This window comes from Saccopteryx bilineata, chromosome 3 (assembly GCF_036850765.1).
Source record: "Saccopteryx bilineata isolate mSacBil1 chromosome 3, mSacBil1_pri_phased_curated, whole genome shotgun sequence".
Lineage (NCBI taxonomy): Eukaryota > Metazoa > Chordata > Mammalia > Chiroptera > Emballonuridae > Saccopteryx > Saccopteryx bilineata.
Window position 1 is genome coordinate 150,062,004 of NC_089492.1, and position 22,703 is coordinate 150,084,706.

The 22,703-nt window shown below is 44.2% G+C and overlaps 1 protein-coding gene across 4 annotated transcripts in view; it reads left to right on the forward strand.

The window, feature by feature from the left end:
• The first annotated feature begins 1,752 nt into the window (after positions 1 to 1,752).
• MRPS5 (mitochondrial ribosomal protein S5) overlaps positions 1,753 to 22,703 on the forward strand; it is a 49,670-nt gene continuing 28,719 nt past the window's right edge. The window contains exons 1-4 of one of the 4 annotated variants that reach the window (XM_066267729.1): positions 1,753 to 1,986; positions 5,933 to 6,013; positions 19,543 to 19,680; positions 22,333 to 22,458. In XM_066267729.1, coding sequence (XP_066123826.1) covers positions 1,926 to 1,986; positions 5,933 to 6,013; positions 19,543 to 19,680; positions 22,333 to 22,458 — 406 coding nt within the window. In that variant the 5' untranslated portion in view covers positions 1,753 to 1,925. Of the gene's footprint in view, positions 1,987 to 2,041; positions 2,322 to 5,932; positions 6,014 to 19,542; positions 19,681 to 22,332; positions 22,459 to 22,703 lie in introns of those variants that run through there. The other 3 variants (XM_066267727.1, XM_066267728.1, XM_066267730.1) reach the window with 3 other exon arrangements.

Sequence of the window (22,703 nt, forward strand, 5' to 3'; positions counted from 1 at the left end):
TCTTTTCGAGCATTTCCCAGTTCTTCATCGAATTCAGAAGGCCTTCCGCTGCGGAACGTGTCATCGATGTCAAAGTCGCAATTTTTGAACTTTGCAAACCATTTCCGTGCTGTAGACTCGCCTATGACACCTTCTCCATACACGTCGCAAATGTCCGGGGCTGCTTCGGTAGCTTTTTGACCTCGATGAAAAGCAAAGAAGAGCAGGTGTCGAAAATGTTGATTTTTGCCTCCTGGGTATTCCATTTCTAAGCCTCAAAACTAATAAAAAATTAAATAACTCAAAAATACAATTGACATAGTTTTGTAGAGCAGAAAGAGTTTTATCGAATGAATACTTACCCTTTGCCAAACAGCAAACAAATCATTGTAAAATAAAATATAAAAACGCTACGAACTTATTCCCCAACCCAATATTTAAAGGGTCCCTAGGGTGGTTCAGCTAATATGGCGTGGTGAAATCTCACTGGCTGGCAGATGGTCGCGGTTTTCCAAAGGGTTCCTGGGAAGTTTCTTTTGGCGGTTGTGGGCGGTTACACTTATCCATTCCAGGAACGATAGAAGATTAGTCTCCCTGGCAGAGCTGAAACACTGATGATGTCTCTCCAGACCAGACCATGGAGGAGAGAACAAAGCTGTCTAACTGGAGATGGGCATGGCCCTAAGGCTGCCTCACAGCTGTGCTATATCACATTTGAGCACTGAATCAAGTTCCCTTCTTCACCACTCCCCAAACTGAGGATTCCTGTTGGTGTTGAATTGATGCCAATGACATGGGTGGACACTATCGATTTATTTTCAGGAACAATGGTTTTCCGCCTCCTGAGGAGGTTACCATTTTCAGCTAATCAAAGCAGTGGTAGGCCATCCTAGATTCAAGAAAGGAGATGTAAACTCCACTACTTGTAAAAGGAATGATATGGAAGTACACGAAAGGTTTGGGGGCCATATTTGCAGGCATCCTATCATACAGGAATTATTTAATTAGACAGCAATTCTCCCTCCCCAACCAATCACTGAGCGCCTGTTTTCCAAACCCCTGCCACCATTGGGTGTGATTTATCTTTCCTTTTAAGTGAGCCAACGTGTTAAAAGTCTTTTTTAAAGTGGGATACATTATAAATAGGCAGGAGTGAAAACAGTTGTTTAGTTCAGCGAAGAAAAAATAGTAGGAGATGAGGCAACTGCATCAATAATAATCTTGGACTCTAGCCTGTCATCATTTTTGCTTTTCTGTCTGAAAATTTTACATGAAGTTTAAAAACCGGTGGTCTGAGCAGGATTCTTAAATTCCTACAAGAGGTCTGTGTCTTTCCTCTCCTGTATAATTGGGTTATCCAGGTAGGCCCAGGTGAATAAAAACTGTAGCCTAGGCTTGGGATACAGATGTACATATAGCCAAATCTTAGAATCAAAATAAAGCAAATGAACTTCAGAACGCTACTGTAGTGCGTATGAACGCTTTCCTCACATTCCTTGTCTACTTACCCCGTAGACCTCAGATTCTTTCCCTGACACCTCTACCTCGACCATCTGGATGTGGGGGGCAGGCTTCGTGGGCCACGCGCCTGTTGGCAGGAGGAAGAAGTCATCTGCACCCACTTGTCCCCTCAGAGATATGGCCAATCCCGCTCCCTCTGGCGAAAGAACGCCGCGCCAGTCCTAGCCACGCACGCATCAGCGGCGGCCAGCCAAACCCCGCCCTCGGGTCCTCACGCGAGGACCCGGCGAGCTGTCCGCAGCCGCGCCGGGCGTATTCCTACCTCGAGCAAGTTCAGACAGTTTCCTAGCCTGCGATGCGCCGCGCCACAGCCGCTGGGCTCTGGAATTCAGCCGCGGGCAGCGGAGGTTCCCCCGTGCGACAAGCTACAGCACCGGCAGGCGGTGAGGAGGGCTGCCTGGAAGAGGCGCTGTTGGGGCTCCAACATGGCGGCGACCGTGGTGCGCGCGGCAGGATACCTCCCCATGCTGTGCAGCACGGCGGCAGGTGGGAGCTGGGACGCGGAGCGGGGCCTGCGAACGGGGCGGAAAGGGGCTGGAACGGGGAGCTCGCCGAAACGGAGAGAAGCGGGGAGCGGCGCGCGGACCACGGCCCCTCACGCCAGGCTCTGTCCGATCCGCTGTGTGACCTTGTGCGCGCTTACGCCCTTTCTGGGTCGCAGGGTCAGTCTGTAAAGTGAGGGAGGACTCGACGCGGTCCAGGGGTCCGTCCAGTTCACCCGACCGTTCGTGTGTGCTCTGCAGAGGGGCCGGGAACCTCGAGCAAGCGTCGCCCTGCTGACAGCCACGACCCACGGGTTCATTCCGTGATGTCGACGCGAGGTTCGAGCTGGATGGCTTAAGGGAGAGAGACCTTTCTGCAGCTTGAGTCGCCTGGGATTAATGTCTTCGTGTTAAATTCTGGGCTGTCAGTGCCATTATTAACAAGAGGGACATTTCGAATGTCAGTTGTTTTGCTGTCGTTGACCCCGACCCCCACCCCTGTTGGCTGTTTGCAACTATCATCTAGCAATGCTCGAGGGTTCTTCACATCCTTCCAACATTCGTTGTCGATAGAGTCATCTTAGTGATTGTCAAATGGTACACTCTGATTTTAATTTGCATATCTCTGATGGCTAATGAGCATTTTTCCTTATTGCTTAGTGGCCATTTATTTGTATATGGTCTTGAGAAATGTCTTTTTAGATTTTTGCCCATTTTTAAATTGGGTTGTCATTTTTGTTAGTGAATTGTAAGAGCCCTTTATATTTTCTAGATGCAAGTTCCTTGCCATATAATGTATTTTGCAAAAAGTATCTTCCGTTCGGTGTGTTGTCCTTTCATTTTCTTGATAGTGTCCTTTGAAGCATAAAAGTTTTAAATTTCAATGATATCTGATTTATCTGGGTTTTTGTTGTTTATGTTATTTGTGTTGTATTTAAGAAACCACAGGCAAATCCAAGGTCATGATTATTTACCCTTATGTGTTCTTTATGAGTTTGATAGTTTTTGCTCTTACCGTCAGGTCTTTGGTCCATTTTCAATGAATTTTAATATATGGTGTTGAAGTAGGGCTCCGACTTCATTCTTCTCCATGTGGATATTTAGTTGTCCCAGCACCACTGTGTGAAGTAGTACATACAGCACTGTTACAGCCTGGCAATGCAAGGCTCCCCAGGGAGGAGGGGAGCAGGGTGCTGGGGGAACACTGCAGGAATCAGGGAGGAGAGTGGAGCAGGGTGCTGGGGGTGCACTGCGGGAATCAGGGAGGAGAGTGGAGCAGGGTGCTGGGGTGCACTGCGGGAATCAGGGAGGAGAGTGGAGCAGGGTGCTGGGGTGCACTGCGGGAATCAGGGAGGAGAGGAACAGGGTGCTGGGGGAGCACTGCGGGAATCAGGGAGGAGAGTGGAGCAGGGTGCTGGGGGAGCATTGGGGAATCGGAGGAGAGTGGAGCAGGGTGCTGGGGGAGCACTGCGGGAACCAGGGAGGAGAGTGGAGCAGGGTGCTGGGGGAGCACTGTGGGAATCAGGGAGGAGAGTGGAGCAGGATGCTGGGGGAGCACTGCAGGAACCAGGGAGGAGAGTGGAGCAGGGTGCTGGGGGAGCACTGTGGGAATCAGGGAGGAGAGTGGAGCAGGGTGCTGGGGGAGCATTGGGGAATTGGAGGAGAGTGGAGCAGGGTGCTGGGGGAGCACTGCGGGAATCAGGGAGGAGAGTGGAGCAGGGTGCTGGGGGAGCACTGCAGGAACCAGGGAGGAGAGTGGAGCAGGGTGCTGGGGGAGCACTGGGGAATCAGGGAGGAGAGTGGAGCAGGATGCTGGGGGAGCACTGCAGGAACCAGGGAGGAGAGTGGAGCAGGATGCTGGGGGAGCACTGCAGGAACCAGGGAGGAGAGTGGAGCAGGGTGCTGGGGGAGCACTGCAGGAACCAGGGAGGAGAGTGGAGCAGGGTGCTGGGGGAGCATTGCAGGAACCAGGGAGGAGAGTGGAGCAGGATGCTGGGGGAGCACTGCAGGAACCAGGGAGGAGAGTGGAGCAGGGTGCTGGGGGAGCATTGCAGGAACCAGGGAGGAGAGTGGAGCAGGGTGCTGGGGGAGCTCTGTGAGAATCAGGGAGGAGAGTGGAGCAGGGTGCTGGGGGAGCTCTGTGAGAATCAGGGAGGAGAGAGGAGCAGGGTGCTGGGGGAGCACTGTGGGAATCAGGGAGGAGAGTGGAGCAGGGTGCTGGGGGAGCACTGTGGGAATCAGGGAGGAGAGTGGAGCAGGGTGCTGGGGGAGCCCTGGGGAATCAGGGAGGAGAGTGGAGCAGGATGCTGGGGGAGCTCTGTGAGAATCAGGGAGGAGAGAGGAGCAGGGTGCTGGGGGAGCACTGTGGGAATCAGGGAGGAGAGTGGAGCAGGGTGCTGGGGGAGCACTGTGGGAATCAGGGAGGAGAGTGGAGCAGGGTGCTGGGGGAGCTCTGCGAGAATCAGGGAGGAGAGAGGAGCAGGGTGCTGGGGGAGCACTCTGGGAACCAGGGAGGAGAGTGGAGCAGGGTGCTGGGGGAGCACTGCGGGAATCAGGGAGGAGAGTGGAGCAGGGTGCTGGGGGAGCACTGCGGGAACCAGGGAGGAGAGTGGAGCAGGGTGCTGGGGGAGCACTGGGGAATCAGGGAGGAGAGTGGAGCAGGATGCTGGGGGAGCTCTGCGAGAATCAGGGAGGAGAGAGGAGCAGGGTGCTGGGAGAGCACTGCGGGAATCAGGGAGGCTTTACCAAGAGGTGCTGTTTCAGACAAACTAGGGCATTTGTCAGAGTCACGAAAGGATACAAGAGCAGAGTGTAGAATGTGCTCAAGACCATGAGTCTGGTGTGGCCAAAAGGAGGGCAAGAGGTCAATGAGGCTGATGTGGAGGTAGAGAGAGGCCAAGTTGCAGCCCTGCAGGCAAGGTTGAGGAATTTTGGCTTTGTTTTGCAGGCAGTAGGGAGCCAAAGAGTGATATATTAGGGTTGTGAAGTGACCAGGCTTGTTATTTTAGAAAAGTCTGCCTAACAGCAGATGGTGAATTACAGGGGGACAGATCAGAAGCAGTGAGACCTAGTTCACCATGTGGCTGAGGGATGGTGAGGCCTAAACTAAGAAGGGACTGTGAGATTATAGGGGGGTTCAGCTGATAGGTGGATCAATTTTTAAGAAGAATATATTGGGCTTGGTAACTACTATAGTTGGACACAAGAGTGAAGGAGATGTGATTTGATGTCACTTGGGCAAAATGGTCATGGAGTCCAGAAATTACTCATTTACTTCTCTTGGCTCTTTTATTTTGTAGATTAATGTGGAGTGGAGTGGTTTTAAAGTTGTTGTTTTTTGTTTTTGTTTTTGTATTTTTCTGAAGTTGGAAACGGCGAGGCAGTCAGACAGACTCCTGCATGCACCTGACTGGGATCCACCTGGCATGCCCACCAGGGGGCGATGCTCTGCCCATCTGGGGAGTTGCTCTGTTGCAACCAGAGCCATTCTAGCACCTGAGGCAGAGGCCATGGAGTCATCCTCAGCGCCTGAGCCAACTTTGCTCCAATGGAGCCTTGGCTGCCGGAGGGGAAGAGAGAGACAGAGAGGAAGGAGAGGGGGAAGGGTGGAGAAACAGATGGGCGCTTCTCCTGTGTGCCCTGGCCGGGAATCGAACCCAGGACTCCTGCACGCCAGGCTGACGCTCTACCACTGAGCCAACCAGCCAGGGCTAAAGTTCCTTTTTAAAAATGTATCTTAAATTATTATTGTTGTATGATTCTTTTTATTTAAAAAAAATTTTAATTGAATTTATTGGGGTGACACTGGTTAATAAAATTATGTAGGTTTCAGATGTATTGTATTGTGTATATCCCTCCCACAACAAGTCTCCATCCATTTATCCCCTCTTTATCTTCTTCTACCTTCCCCTACCTCCTAAAATTTCTTTTTTTTTTTTTTTACTTTAAAGGTCATTTATGGTCCAGACAGCTTTACCTAAACACTTTCCCAAGAGTTTCCACTTTGGCACTGAAAACTCTTCTCAGCAATGGTGAGATTTATCTAACTACCTTCTCTTATAAGATCTTTGTTAGGGTACTTTATGTAGTTTTTAGAAATGTAAATGAACAGAGCACATTCTCTAGTGGAAATGCATAGGGTCTAAAGATTATTATTTATGATTGCAATTGTTATAGTTCAAGGCTTTAAAATAGCTGCAATTTATTGAGTGATTACTGTGTGTCAGGCTTATAACATATAATCATTTTCTTTTTAAGATTTTTTTTTTCTTTTTGAGAGGAGGGGAGATAGAGAGACAGACTCCGACATGCTCTCTGACTGGGACCCACCTGACAACCCTGTCTTGGGCCAATGCTCACATTAACCAAGCTATTTTTAGCACCCAGGCATAGTTGAACCAATTGAGCCATTGGCTAAGGGAGGCTAAGATAAAGGGAAGGGAAAAGGGGAGAGAAGCAGATGGTTGCTTCTGTGTGCCCTGACCAAGAATTGAACCTGGGACATCCATATACCAGGCCAACATTCTATCCACTGAGTCAACCAGCCAGGGCCAATAACATGTAATCTTGATTAACTCTCACACCAGTGTTTATGAGGAAGTTGTTTTTCCCATTTTACACATGGTGAAGTAACTCTGAGAGGCTGAGTGACTTGGATGAGGTCACACTGACAGTAAATGGCAGGACTGGGTCCTGAGCTGTCTGGATACTCTGATGCTTCCATGTAACAGTCTTTGTAGAGGCCTCTGCTCCTGCACTGACATAGTGCAGGCTGTCTCTTCAGTCAGTCTCCAGGAGGGTAGGGAGCTAAGCCTTGCTGAGCCCATGTTGTGCCTCTGGTCAGTTAATTCCTTCCTTTACCACATGGACTATTCTTATGGAAGAATTGAAGTCTCATTGTGTCTGAGTTTCTGAACTCTGTGTGCTGGGCTACTTTTACTGTTACTCCCTTTCATTGGTAGCCCCCCTGTCGAGACGCCTTGTGTACCTTGCTTGAGAGGTCCAGTAGAGGTATCTGGTGGACCTGGGCTCTTCCCTTTATATTCATTTGTTTGTTGGTTGGGTGATTCATTTATAAACTACTTACTCTGCCCTTTACTGTGAGCCAGGCAGTGCCCCTGACCTGAGCTGATGTGAGGAAGGTCAGAGGAATGCTCTTGGCTGAGGGTAGCCCTGCGGAATGCCCTGCGTGAGGAAGAATGGTGGCACATTTCTCTGCTCCACCACTTTCTACCTTTTCAAACATGAGCAAATGTCACCCCTTAGACTCTCAGTTTTCACATCTATAAAATATGGACTAATCCCTGCTCTGAAGATTGTTGTATTATTTCTTAAAGTATTAGATTTCTACAAGATACTAAGTTTATATCTCAGAACCAGTTCCCTTTCCTACTCCTTCCCATCTTTCATCTTGTCAGGTACTTTCAATTCTTTCACCTTTCTTCTGGTTATATTTCTTAATAGATTGCGTTTATTGTTTTTGTCTGTTAACATTGTTATGCTAATTTTTAGTATTTTTTATTAAATTTATTGGGGTGACATTGGATAATAAGATATACAGGTTTCAAGTGTACATTTCCATAAGAACATTGACCTGCTTATTGCATTGTGTGCCCACCACCCAATGTTGTGCTAATTGAAGAGCTAACACACCTCCATCCCTGCTTTCTCCCATTATTAGTCGTCTGCACAATTCTGATGAACTGTATGGATGGTGTTTTCATTATGAAGGTTGTGTGGATATTATAATCACAGCTGAGCTAGTTAAGTATTGTCATTTCATTTTTTCTTCAACATTTTCTTCTATAGTTAATAATGGCCTTGATTTTTAAAAATTGCTGTTTCTTTGTACCTATTGTGATATTTTTCTAAATCCTGAACAGATTGTTTATACACATAGCCATAATTTTTGTGTATTGATTAATTTTAGAGAGACAGAGAGAGGAAAGGAGAAAGAGAAAGGGAGAAGCATTTATTTGTTGTTTCTCTCAGTTGTGCATTCATTGGTTGCTTTCCGTATGTGCCCTGACCAAAGTATTGAATCTGCCACCTTGGTGTTTCAGGATGATGTCTAACCAACTGAGCTAACCAGGGCACCATAGTTTTTCTAAAATCAATTAAATGTCACTAGTTAGCCAGTTTGATTTAATAGAAGAGACTTAATTAGAAGGAAGAAATTACTCATGGTGAAACTATTAGATGAAGAAGTGAGACCTTCGGGGCAGTCTCTGGGTCTTTTAACAGGCCCACCCACAGGGGCTGCCTAGGCTTGCTCCTCTGTGGACTTCATGGTGGCTCTGTACTCAGATGGGGACGTCATGGTTTGAAATTAATAAGAATTCAAAGGATAAGAGCAAAAGTGGTCATCGATCATCAGTGGATAATATCTGTGACTTAGCAAGAGCTGCTGCCATCTCCTGTTTTAAAAATCACAACACAATTATTTTGTTTTGTTTGTTTGATTTTAGAGAGACAGAGACAGAGAGAGGGAAGCATGCATTTGTTGTTCCACCTAGTTGTGCATTCGTTGATCACTTCCCATGTGTGCCCTAACCAGGGATCGAACCTGCAACCTTGGGGTTTCAGGATGACACTCTTAACAGGCTGAGCTAACCAGCTAGGGCCAAAAATGACAACACAATTTAAGTAAACTTAGTTGTAACAATTGTGTATTAAAAGAGATTATTTCTGGAGCCCTGGTGGGGTTGCTGAGTTGGTTGGAATGTTGTCCCAATATGCCAAGTTTGTGGGTTTGATTCCTGGTCAGGGCACATACAAAAAGCAATCAATGAACGCATAAATAGGTGGTACAACAAATCAATATTTCTCTCTCTCTGTCTCTCCCCCCTCCCTCATTTCCTTCCCCAACCCTTTAAAAAAATCAATCAATAAAAAAATCATTTTTTAAAGATTGTTTCTAAATTCTAAAATCAACTTCTAGAATTTCTACTTTTGATAGTTGGCCCTTTTTTTTTTTTTAATATTTCCCACTTATCATTTATTTCTTACAAGTCCTTCATATTTTTCTTTTTTTTTTATATATATATATATAAATAAATTTTTATTTTAATGGGGTGACATCAATAAATCAGGGTACATACATTCAAAGAAAACATTTCCAGGTTATCTTGTCATTTAGTTATGTTGCATACCCATCACCCAAAGAGAGATCGTCCTCTGCCACCCTCCATCCAGTTCTCTCTGTACCCCTCCCCCTCCCCTCCCCCTCTCCCTCCTTCCCTCCCCCCACCCCCCATAGCCACCACACTCCTGTTCATGCCTCTCAGTCTCGCTTTTATGTCCCACTAATGTATGGAATCCTGCAGTTCCTGTTTTTTTCTGATTCGCTTATTTCACTCCGCACAATGCTACCAAGACTCCACCATTCCGCTATAAGTGATCCAATGTCACCATTTCTCCTAGCTGAATAATATACCATGGTGTATATGTGCCCCATCTTCTTCATCTAGTCCTCTATTTTTTTTACAGTGATTAAAAGCCTTTAAGCAAACTCTTGGCCAATACAGCAAGAATCCATAAATGAGTAGTGTCCTTAACATGTTCCCCAAGTCCAAGTTGGCCCCCTCACCATGCCAAATCCCTGAAAAATGCAACCCAACCACAGTTCAGTCTGTTAGGAGCTGTCACAGGGAGCAGGAGTCCAGGAAAGTTCCCCACAGGAAAAGTCCGTATGGCACTGGAATTGTTGTCACCATTCTATACTTTGCAGCTCATGTCCAAGTCCCAATGACCGCTGCTTCTAGCTGGTAATGATTCAGGTAGACTGGAAAAAGCCATTTGCAGCATGCGTGGATATGGAGCTTCTGTTCTCCTCTGCCTGGAGAGTTGAGACCAGGTTGCTTTTCCCTGGAGCTCTGTGACTGTGGCCTGGTAAAGAGAACCTTGGGATACACTAAGCTGGGTGGCAAAGGTAAATTCATAATACAAGTTGGCAAAAGGAGGAAAGAGAGCTCTAAATTAAGAGTAGGTCCCAGCCTGAAATATGAGTGGGGCATTGAGGTAGGAGGAATAAAGGAAACACTATATATTAAGCAAAGCAGCAGAAAATAGGACTATCAACACCCACAACAGAGATCTTTGAGGGAAGAATAAAGAACCTGACTATTCAGGCAAAACATAGTTAAGTGGCCCTTGTTCAAATGAGATCAGTTTACCTGCTTCTTGGAAGAAATACCCTAGGCTCGTCCACAGTGTCGTAGATGGGGTCGACGGCCCTGGGCACCTTCAGCCTTCAGTGGCAAACCCCTGCATTCTGGGCAAGGTTAGGTCATAGGTGGCTGGAGCAGGCCTGGAAGAGACTGAACCCTCCCTTAGAGGAGCGAGGGGGAAGCCCACCTTCCATTGTCCCTGTTTCCTCACAGCAGAGGTGTGTAAGCCTGGCAGGCTTTAGCTCAATGACCTTCCTTTCCACTATTGAAGCAGGACCCAGATGGCATCCTATGAGACCCCTTTGGGGTGCTGGAGCCTTTAAGGGTGTATCCTAAAAGCTGGTAGTTCCCCCTGATCTCTATTGGGCTTTTTCTGCCTCTAGGTATCTTAAAAGCCATTCTCAGAAGATCTCGCTGAGGGGTTTGAGGATCCCCATCCGTCTATATAAATCTTTTCCATATATCTGGAGCTATTTGGAAAAAAGACAGAACAGTGTTATTAGCTAGATCTAATAAAGAAGGTAGATTTGGTGTCTCCTGTTCATCAGCTTTCAAAAGAAATGTAAATTTTTTTTTTTTAAGTAAAAAGCATGATATGGTAGACCCGTCGGAGTCATTGGCCTGGTGTGCAGGATTCCCGGGTTCGATTCCCGGCCAGAGCACACAGGAGAAGCGCCCATCTACCTCTCCACCCCTCCCCCTCTCCCCCCTCCCAGTCCCTCTCCTCCCGCCCACAGCCAAGGCTCCACCGGAGCAAATCCACCCTGGGCACTAAGGATGGCCCCATGGCCTCCGCCCTAGTTGCTAGAATGACTCCGGTTGTAACAGAGCAACATCCCAGATGGGCAGAGCATTCCCCCCGGTAGGCATGCCAAGTGGATCCCAGTCAGGCGCATGCAGGAGTCTGTCTGCTTGCCTCCCCATCCCCATCCTCAGAAATATACAAAAAATAAATAAATAAAAGAAAAAATACAAAAAAAAAAAAAAAAGGGGGGGGGGCATTCCCTTGTGCTAAAGCACCAGGAAGCATGGAGTGAGCTTGAGTATGTCCTATGAAACATGGAGCTCTATGTTTACATATAAGTCTTTGAAGAAGGAGGAACTGCTGAAATAGTTTGTCAGCATTTGTCCCTAAGACAGCAGTCTTTATAGTGGGAACACCATACGTAAATATTTGCTGTCTGTCTATAGATTAAGGGGGGAATATGGCCAATGCTGAAAAGCCATGATCTTTATGCCCCTCCCCTCCCCCAACCCCCTCCCTCTCCTCCCCCCACCCTGTAACCCCAACACTGTTGTTCATGTCTCTGAGTCTCATCTTTATGTCCCACCTATGTGTGGAAACATATAGTTCTTAGTTTTTTCTGATTTACTTCTTTCACTCAGTATAATGTTATCAAGGCCCATCCATGTTGTTGTAAAAGATCCTATGTCATCATTTCTTATGGCTGAGTAGTATTCCATAGTATATATATACCAAAGCTTTTTAATCCACTCGTCCTCTGATGGACACTTGGGCTGTTTCCAAATCTTTGCTATTGTGAACAATGCTGCCATAAACATGGGGGTGCCTTTCTTCTTTTCAAACAGTGCTATGGTGTTCTTGGGGTATATTCCTAACAGTGGTATAGCTGGGTCAAAAGGCAGTTCGATTTTTAATTTCTTGAGGTATCTCTATACTGTTTTCCACAGTGGCTGCACCAGTCTGCATTCCCACGAGCAGTGTAGGAGGGTTCCCTTTTCTCCACATCCTCGCCAGCACTTATTCTGTGTTGTTTTATTGATGAGCGCCATTCTGACTGGTGTGAGGTGATATCTCATTGTGGTTTTAATTTGCATTTCTCTAATCATTAATGATGTTGAACATTTTTTCATATGCCTATTGGCCATCTGTGTGTCCTCTTTGGAGAAATGTCTATTCATTTCTTTTGCCCATTTTTGGATTGGATTGTTTGTCTTCCTGGTATTAAGTTTTACAAGTTCTTTATAAATTTTGGTTATTAACCCCTTATCAGACGCTATGTCAAATATATTCTCCCATTGTGTAGTTTGTCTTTTTATTCTGTTCTTATTGTCTTTAGCTGTGCAGAAGCTTTTTAGTTTGATAAAGTCCCATTTGTTTATCCTGTCTTTTATTTCACTTGCCTGTGGAGACAAATCAGCAAATATATTGCTGCAAGAGATGTCAGAGAGCTTACTGCCTATGTTTTCTTCTAAAATGCTTATGGTTTCATGGCTTACATTCAAGTCTTTTATCCATTTTGAGTTTATTTTTGTGAGTGGTGTAAGTTGGTGGTCTAATTTCATTTTTTTGCAGGTAGCTGTCCAGTTTTCCCAACACCATTTGTTGAAGAGGCTGTCTTTACTCCATTGTATTGTCTTACCTCCTTTGTCAAATATCAGTTGTCCATAGAGCTGTGGGTTTATTTCTGAGTTCTCTGTTCTGTTCCATTGATCTATGTGCCTGTTCTTATGCCAGTACCATGCTGTTTTGAGTACAATGGCCTTATAATATAACTTGATATCTGGAAGTGTGATACCTCCCGCTTTTTTCTTCCTTTTCAGGATTGCTGAGGCTATTCGTGTTCTTTCTTGGTTCCATATAAATTTTTGGAATATGTGTTCTATGTCTTTGAAGTAAGTCATTGGTATTTTCATTGGTATTGCATTGAATTTATAAATTGCTTTGGGTAATATAGACATTTTAATGATGTTTATTCTTCCTAACCATGAGCACGGTATATGCCTCCACTTATTCGTATCTTCCCTGATTTCTTTTATCAATGTTTTATAATTTTCTGAGTACAAGTCTTTAATCTCCTTGGTTAGATTTATTCTTAGGTACTTTATTTTTTTGGTTGCAATGGTAAAGGGGATTGATTCCCTGATTTCTCTTTCTGACAGTTCATTATTAGTGTATAAAAATGCCTCTGATTTCTGAGTATTGATTTTATATCCTGCCACCTTGCCAAATTCTTTTATCAGGTCTAGTAGTTTTTTGACTGAAACTTTAGGGTTTTCTATATACAATATCATGTCATCTGCAAATAATGATAGTTTTACTTCTTCTTTTCCAATTTGGATGCCTTTTATTTCTTTTTCTTGTCTGATTGCTGTGGCGAGGACTTCCAGAACTATGTTGAATAAGAGTGGTGAAAGGGGGCAACCCTGCCTTGTTCCTGATCTTAAGGGGATAGCTTTTAATTTTTGCCCATTGAGTATTATGTTGGCTATGGGTTTGTCATAGATGGCCTTTATCATGTTGAGGTATGTTCCCTGTATTCCCACTTTGCTGAGAGTTTTGATCATGAATGGGTGCTGGACTTTATCAAATGCTTTTTCTGCATCTATTGAAATTATCATGTGGTTTTTCTCCTTCCTTTTGTTTATGTGATGAATCACATTGATTGATTTGCGAATATTGTACCAGCCTTGCCTCCCAAGAATAAATCCTACTTGATCATGGTGTATGATTTTTTCCATATATTGCTGGATCCGGTTTGCTAATATTTTGTTGAGGATTTTTGCATCTAAGTTCATCAGGGATATTGGCCTATAATTTTCTTTTTTTGTGTTGTCTTTGCCTGGTTTTGGAATCAGAATTATGCTCGCCTCATAAAAGGAGTTTGGAAGTCTTCCTTCCTCTTGAATTTTTTGAAATAGCTTGAGAAGGATAGGAGTTAGTTCTTCTTTGAATAGTTGGTAGAATTCACTTGTGAAGCCATCAGGCCCAGGACTTTTCTTTTTTGGGAGTTTTTTGATAGCTGTTTCAATCTCATTTGTTGTAATTGGTCTGTTTAGGTTTTCTGATTCTTCCAGATTGATTTTTGGAAGATTATATGATTCAAGGAATTTGTCCATTTCATCTAGGTTGTCTAGTTTTTTGGCGTACAGTTCTTCATAGTATCTTCTTACAATATTTTGTATTTCTGTTGTGTCAGTTGTTATTTCTCCACTCTCGTTTCTAATTTTATTTATTTGAGTCCTCTCTCTTTTTTTCTTGGTGAGTCTTGTTAAAGGTTCATCGATCTTGTTTACCTTTTCAAAGAACCAGCTCCTGGTTTCATTGATCCTCTGTATTGTTTCTTTAGCCTCTATGTCACTTATTTCTGCTCTGATCTTTATTATTTCCTTCCTTCTACTAGCTCTGGGCTTTACTTGCTGTTCTTTTTCTAGTTCTTTTAGATGCAGGGTTAAGTTGTTAATTTGAGCTTTTTCTAGCTTCTTGAGGTATGCCTGTAATGCTATAAACTTCCCTCTCAGGACTGCTTTTGCTGTGTCCCATAAATTTTGAGTTGATGTATGCTCATTATCGTTTGTTTCTAGGAATTTTTTAATTTCTTCTTTGATCTCAATGTTAACCCATTCATTGTTTAATAACGTGCTATTTAGTTTCCAAGTGTTTGAATGTTTTTCAATTTTTCTATTGTGGTTGATTTCTAGTTTAATGCCATTGTGATCAGAGAAAGTGTTCGATATGATTTCAATCTTCTTAAATTTGTTGAGCCCGCTTTTGTGCCCTAACATGTGGTCTATTCTAGAGAATGTCCCATGAGCGCTTGAAAAGAATGTATATTCTGCTCTTTTAGGGTGAAAGGTTCTAAAGATATCTATTAAATCGAGTTGATCTAATATGTCCTTTAAGTCTGCTGTTTCTTTGTTAATTTTCTTTCTTGAGGACCTATCTAATGATGTTAATGGGGTATTGAAATCTCCTACTATTATAGTATTGCTGTTGATCTCGCCCTTTAAGTCTATCAAAGTCTGCTTTATATATTTAGGTGCTCCTATATTAGGTGCGTAGATATTTATAATGGTTATATCTTCCTTTTGTATTGCTCCCTTTATCATTATGTAGTGACCTTCTTTATCTCTAACTATGGTCTTTGTTCTAAAGTCCATTTTGTCTGATATAAGTATTGCTACCCCAGCTTTTTTTTCATTTCCATTTGCGTGAAATATTTTTTTCCATCCTTTTATCTTCAGTCTGTGTGCATCTTTTGATTTAAGGTGTGTCTCTTGTAGACAGCATATGTATGGGTCCTGTTTTCTTATCCACGCAGCTACCCTATGTCTCTTGATCGGATCATTTAATCCATTAACATTTAAGGTTATTACTGATATGTAATTGTTTATTGCCATTTTTTTTCTTTAAAACTCTTTTTCTCTTTTGCTATATTCTTTTTTTCCTTTGATCTGTTTACAACAGGTCCCTTAGCATTTCTTGCAGCCTTGGTTTGGTTGTAGTGAAATCCTTTAGTTTTTTTTTGTCTGTAAAGCTTTTTATTTCTCCTTCAATTTTATATGATAGCCTTGCTGGATAAAGTAGTCTTGGTTGTAGGTTCTTGTTCTGCATTACTTTGAATATTTCTTGCCATTCCCTTCTGGCCTCAAGTGTTTCTGTTGAGAAGTCAGAAGTCATCCTTATGGGGGCTCCTTTGTAGGTGATTGTCTTTTTTTCTCTAGCAGCTTTTAATATTTTCTCTTTATCATTTAGCTTTGGTAATTTAATTATGATGTGTCTTGGTGTTGGTTTCTTTGGATTTCTCTTTAATGGAGTTCTCTGTGCTTCCTGAACATGTGAAATATTTTCCTGCCTTAATTGGGGGAAGTTTTCCGCTATGATATGTTTGAACAAAGTCTCTATCCCTTGTTCTTTCTCTTCTTCTTCAGGAACCCCTATGATGCGGATGTTATTTCTCTTCATGTTGTCACAGAGCTCTCTTAGAGTTTCCTCAGACTTTTTGAGTCTCTTTTCTTTTTTCTGCTCTGCTTCCATGCCTTTATTTATTGTGTCCTCTAACTCACTGATTCGATTCTCTGCTTCATCCATCCTGCTTTTAATTCCTTCCATTGTATTCTTTATTTCAGATATTGTATTTGTCATTTCTGTCTGATTCTTTTTTATTATTTCAATGTCCTTTTTTATATTTGTTATCTCTTTATTTAGGTTTTCGTAATGGCCATCTATGGTGGTTCTAATATCTTTGAGCATCCTAACAATCGTTATTTTAAACTCTGCATCTGGTAATTTGGTTATATCTGATTCACTTAGGTCCTTTTCTGGGGATTTCTCTTGGTTTATTTGTGCTGTATTTCTCTGCCTCCGCATTTTCTCTTCACGAGAGTGGCTGTGATCACGTGCTCGGGTGCACAAGGGTTGGTGGCCTTGGCCTTTGCCCCGCCCCCGTGTGTGATGTTATGCTCGGTCCTGAGGGCACTGGCGAGCACCTTTGCTCAGCTGCGGGTCTCCGCCTGTTTCCGAGCTTTCGCCCTGCCTTTGCAGGATGATCCCACTCAAGGAACAGCTGCTAGCCTTGGCTCTACCACCAGGAAAGGCTGCGTGCCCAAGCTCAGCTTCGTAGCGGAACTCCGCCTCTTCTGGGCTTTTGGCTCCACCCCCGCGGGAGGAGCCTGTTACCAAGTCAGACGGCAAGCCTGGGTTGCACAGGCGGGGCAGGGATGTGCTCCTCTGCCCTTGCTTCGGGGCTGGTTTCTACCCTTTCTGGGTTTCCCGCCCTTCTCCCGGAGGCTGGATTACAGGCTGCCGGCAGCTGAGCTTAGCCGCTTTTGCACGCCCCCTTCTCCCTAGCCGGGCAAGATTGAGCTCACACCTGAGCCCACTGGTGGCCAGCCGGCTTCCGCCCCTGCCAGCAGAACCGCGCTTTTGTCTCCCGCTGCCGCCCGCTCTCCGGTGCGCCCTCAGCCGTGTGGGTGGGGGCGTTGCAGCTCGGACCCTAAGACTCACTACCGTAGACCCGAAAGCTCCCTCCTTCTATGCGACTCTGCTCTGAATGCCGCGGGGGAGCTTGTTTGGCTGCTCTCCTGCTTCCCTTTGCTGGTATTGCTGTTTCCGGGGGAAATATTCACTTCAGCTTTGGGGAGTGACTCGTCCCAGGGGTTAGAGTGGCTATCTCCCAAAAATGTTTCTCCCTATGCCTCCTAGATTGCACTCTCTTTCTGTTACTGTGGTTCTCTCCCCTCTCCCTCCGTCTCCAGGAGCCCCGGGTGAGTGTTTGTGAGAGAGATGTTCTGCATGGTCCCTTTAAGAAGGATCCTGGGTCTGAGAAATCAGACTCTCTCACAAACAGTATCCTGACTTGTTTCAAGCTAAATACTGTCCTTATGCTTCTTCTGGGCTCTGGGGCTGCAGGCTGGGGCTTTGTTCCTGGGGCTCAGGGCCCTTTCCCCTCTGCTAAACTCACTTCCCGCCACGCGAGTCTCTCCCTGCTGCCGTTCGCTACGAGAAGCTGGGCAGCCCTCTCCGCGTTTCCGCTTTTCCTACCAGTCTCTGGGTGGCTTCTTTAGCGTTCCTGGGTTGAAGAGTCCTTTTAGTTTAGTCCAAAGTTGGTTTTTCCAGTTGATAGTTCATAAAATTAGTTTGTAATCCACATTGGTTCTGGGAGGTAGATGCTGGTACGTTCGCCTACTCCAGCGCCATCTTGTCTCTCGATAGTTGGACCTTTTTAAGCTAAATACTTTTTTAGTGATGAATAGTTTCAGTCTTTTGAAAAAAGATTAAAGAATTCTAAATCTGATAGGAGTGATTTTTGCACTCAAAGTATATCAGAGATTGCAGTGCAAGATAAAATTTATGTGCAGTTAATATTTTCTTGTAGATTGAGGAGGTTACAAGAAAAGCTAAAATGTGTCCTGTAGAATGGGATTTGGAATGATCATTGAAGCCCTGAATTTATTTAAAATGAAAAGCCAGGGCCCTGGCTGGTTGGCTCAGTGGTAGAGGGTCGGCCGGGTGTGTGGAAGTCCCGGGTTCGTTTTCCCGCTCAGGGCACACAGGAGAAGCATTCTCCACCCCTCCCCCTCTCCCTCTCTCTGTCTCTCGCTTCCCCTCCAGCAGCCAAGGCTCCAGTGGAGCAAAGTTGGCCTGGGTGCTGAGGATGGCTCCATGGCCTCTGCCTCAGGTGCTAGAATGGCTCTGATTGCAGTGGAGCAACACCCCAGATGGGCAGAGCATTGGCCTGCTCCTCCCTCCCCCACCCCGTGGGCATTCTGGGTGGATCTTAGGCGCATGCGGGAGTCTGTCTGTCTGCCTTCCAGCTTCTAACTTCGGAAAAGTACAAAAAAATAAAGTGAAAATCCAGTATTTCATATTTATTTTTTTATTAAGTAATTAGCTACCTGACGATGTTATATGAGGCAGTTTACACCTTTATTCCATTGAGTAATTCATTTGGGATTGAAGTTGGTGATTAAATCTAAAGCACTAACTTGTCTCATGACTTTTGACAAATCCCTAACTTTGTAGGTCTAAGTTTTTTGTGAAATGAAGAGGTTGGATGATACGTTTTTTAGTTATTAATGGAGATTATTACTTTATTTTTTTAATGTCGATTTATGGTGGAGATATTTTGGTAGCTTATTGTAGTCATTTAGTATTAATTTTCCTTATATGCTCAACCAGATTCTTTTTGTTGCCACTAAGATCATTTCTGGCTCTTGGTGCTCTGTGGGACATTACCATATTATTCATAAATTCTCAGACTGGAGGATAGTGGTGGTCACTCTTTGGCTTCTTTTGTTTTTCAGCCCCGGTACTCATAAACTGCCTTTTTTTCTCTGGAGAGCTCACTTCTCTTCTCATTCTGACTTTTCTTATAGTCAATAGGTTCTCCATCAAAATACAAAAGCTCAAGCATGTGTACTTTTAAATCACTATTTCCACATCCCTGAGTTCACTAGTCCCTCTCACCCCTGCCAGCTTCTCATAGGATACCACCGTCCATGGCATTGATAAAATGACTGCCTCTAAGACATAGCTCTTTAAAAACACATTTCAAAATGATACATTTATATAGTTTTAAAAAAAATTTCAAAAACAAAAAAGTCAGTCTTCTCTCATCTCCAGCCTTTGATGTATCTGTTTTGTTCCCCAGAGGCAATGACTGTTAGCAGTTTCTTATATAGTCTGTAAAATATTCATACCCACCCCACCCCCCCCTTATTTTTTTAAATAAGAGGAGTAAGATATTGTTCTGTACCTTGCTCTTCTAACCAGGTCTTTGCTTTCCATGTGGGTCTTTCCATTGTCTGGCATTGCACAGCATAGGGCACCGTTTGCTGGGAGTAGACAGCACGCAGCATGGGGTCCTATCCTGCAGTATAACATCCCTGCTTGGGCAGATCTAGTTCCTTCCATAGACAGCTCTATCCATTGTGTGAATGAACTGTAACTTCTCTAACTAGAATGGCCATTTAGGTTATCAGTCCGACATTTTGTTTTAGTTTTAAAAGAAATACTGTCCTCAAAATATCATTCTTAAAAGTTCAGGATTTTAGTGACTTACTCTTATTAGGAACAGTTAATTATTTGGTGTTGGCAATGTTTTCTCACAGCCATGGAGCATCTAACTCAAATTTTTATTTTCCTACAGGTCTGTTGCCATCTTCAGGAACCAGGGACAGTTGTCATTTCAGCAGCTTGACCCATGCACTACAGACACAATGCTGGATTTCTTCTGCCAGCAACTCGATGGGCCAACAGTACAGATCCTATAGTTTCTTCACTAAATGTACGTAGACTGGCCACAAACTTCCCATTTCATGAAACAGGGAAATAAAAGGTGCTTTTATATCTTAATTATTTTTATTTTTCCTCTTCCTTAAATGAATTAAGACTTCAATTATTAGTATGTGATATGCTATTAAAGTAAAAATGTTTCTTCATGGGGCACCTGAGGCTGATTTACATTCCCAATGAGAGTATACTCAGAGTTTCTTTCCGGTTGTGTTTTAGGTGAGATAGGACCATGTTTTCAACTGCCAGTCTACTGACTGGTCTGCCAGAAGTTTTGTGCTGGTCTGCAGTAGAGTTACCCTGCTATTGTATGAAAATTATAGACCCCATGATCCCAGTGAGCATAAGTCGAATTCACTTATGCTCACGGTAATTTCTGCCTTAGGGATCCCTGAAGTACTGTGATTCTCCTATTTTCATCTGTCCCCAGGTTTAAAAAAGGTTGAAAACCACTGAAGTAGGACATCTAATCAGAAAAAGTTCATTTTAAGTAGATATTTTGTTAACACTACTCCTATTTGTGATAGTATTTGAAAGAGTCCAATCTGAACTGATATAAATGGAGATTGAAGTTACAACTCAGCAGTAGGCAAAATTTTTAAAAATTAGAATTATAACGCCAATTTATTTTAAACTATTTGGTAAATACACAACATCTAAAAAGAAAAGCACTTGTAACCACTGCCCTGAAGTCCTGGGTTTGCCATCTTTTCATGCAGCAGTATAGTATATATTTTTCTACATTCATTGATAGGCTCTTCCAGTGCAGTGTTATGATAGTGGAGTATTTTCCTTGTGAATGTATTCACTGTAATGTGGAGGTCTGGTATAACTAGGTAATTTGTGCAGCAGTGAAGGAAAGAGGACCAGGTGGTAGGGATGTTACAAGTAGCATAGGCTTCATTGTATCTGCGAATTTGGATGCAAAGAGAAAAGAGAAGTGGATGAAGTTGGAGTCTCTTAGTGCCCCTGCCCCCAAGTGTTTCTCAGAGCTGATTCTGTACTTAGGGGCTGTATCAGACTCAGAGGCCTTGGGGATTTTTTTCAATTCAGTGAGAGGAGGGGAGGCAGAGAGACAGACTCCCACATGTGCCGCAACTGAGATCTACCCGGCAAGACCACTAGGGGGTGATGCTCTGTCCATCTGGGGCGTTGCTCCATTGCCCAGCAACTGAGCTCTTCTTAGCAGCTGAGACAGAGGCCATGGAGCCATCCTTATTGCCCAGAGCCAACTCTCTCTGGTCGAGCCATGGCTGCAGGAGAGAGAGAGAAAGAGAAAGAAGCAAGAGAGGGAGGGGTGGAGAAGCAGATGGTCATTTCTCCTGTGTGCCCTGACCAGGAATCAAACCTGGGACATCCACATGGCAGGCCGACACTCTACTACTGAGGCAGGGCTATACTTTAGTCAGAGTTGAAGGTGAATTTGGGCATTTAATTCTTAAGGCTACACAGAGATGTTTAGGTTATTCATAGAAGAGTAGAGCAAAACATTCAAATTACTAAGATTTATGGGTTCAGATTGACATGTTGATTCTTGTTTGGGCTAAAATAATGTGTATTTAAGAAGGAAATTTATTGATTATCTCAGTGGTTATAATGGAGGCATGAGGGCAGGGAAGACACCTGTAACATAGTTGATAAAATGTCTGGGAAGCAAATCTGCTGGTGAGTGGCGCACGTGTGTGTGTGTGTGTGTGTGTGTGTGTGTGTGTGTGTGTGTGTGTGTGTTGATTTTTGGTTTGGTTTGGTTTGGTTAGTTTTTTTTTTTTTTTTTTTTTTTTTGTATTTTTCTGAAGCTGGAAACGGGGAGAGATAGTCAGACAGACTCCCGCATGCGCCCGACCGGGATCCACCCGGCACGCCCACCAAGGGGCGATGCTCTGCCCACCAGGGGGGATGCTCTGCCCCTCCAGGGCATCGCTCTGTCGTGACCAGAGCCACTCTAGCGCCTGGGGCAGAGGCCAAGGAGCCATCCCCAGCGCCCGGGCCATCTTTGCTCCACTGGAGCCTCGCTGCAGGAGGGGAAGAGAGAGACAGAGAGGAAGGAGAGGGGGAGGGGTGGAGAAGCAGATGGGTACCTCTCCTGTGTGCCCTGGCCGGGAATCGAACCCAGGACCCCTGCACGCCAGGCCGACGCTCTACCACTGAGCCAACCGGCCAGGGCCTTGGTTAGCTTTTTTTGTTGTTTGTTTTGGTTTTTGCTGATTGGGATTTAAATGTTGGCTATTTTCTGTGAAGGAAGTCAAATTTGAAAGTAGCAGAATCATCTCCTCTTGGGCTTTCCAAAGTAACCATATGATATGTGCCAAGAATGATTTAATTTTGCTTTCATTGCTGCAGTGGTGCAAGTGGAGCTGCTCTCTTCTGTTCCTTTTGATTCAATGGGAGACCATAGATCATTGCTTAAAAATAAATAAGTGCCTGACTGGATAGCTCCGTTGGTTATTTTCCTGAAGTACAGAGAGGTCGCTGATTTGATCCCCAGTCAGGGCACATACAGGAACAGATCGACGTTCCTGTCTCTCTCTTTCCCCCTACCTCTCTCTAAATATCAATGAAATAAATTTTTTAAATGAAATAAAATTCTTTTTTAAAATAATAAATAAGTAAATGAAAAGGAGATAAATAGAAACCTGTTTCATTACAGTGACAGCAAATGAGCTATGGAAAGGTGCTTTAGCAGAGACTGGTGCTGGAGCAAGAAAAGGAAGAGGCAAGAGAACTAAGAGAAAGAGAAGAAAAGATTTGAACAGGGGTCAGATCATCGGTGAAGGTAAACTTGCATTAAAAAATACAGTATTTTTCGCTCTATAAGACACACCTGACCATAAGACACACCTAGGATTTTAAGGAGGAAAATAAGAAAAAAAATATTCTGAACCAAATGGTGTGTTAAAATATTTAATAAAATACCGTATTTTTCACTCCATAAGACACACGGGTATTTTCCCCTCCACTTTTTTTTGGGGGGGAGTGTGTCTTATGGAGTGAAAAATACAGTAAACAGCTAATGTACTC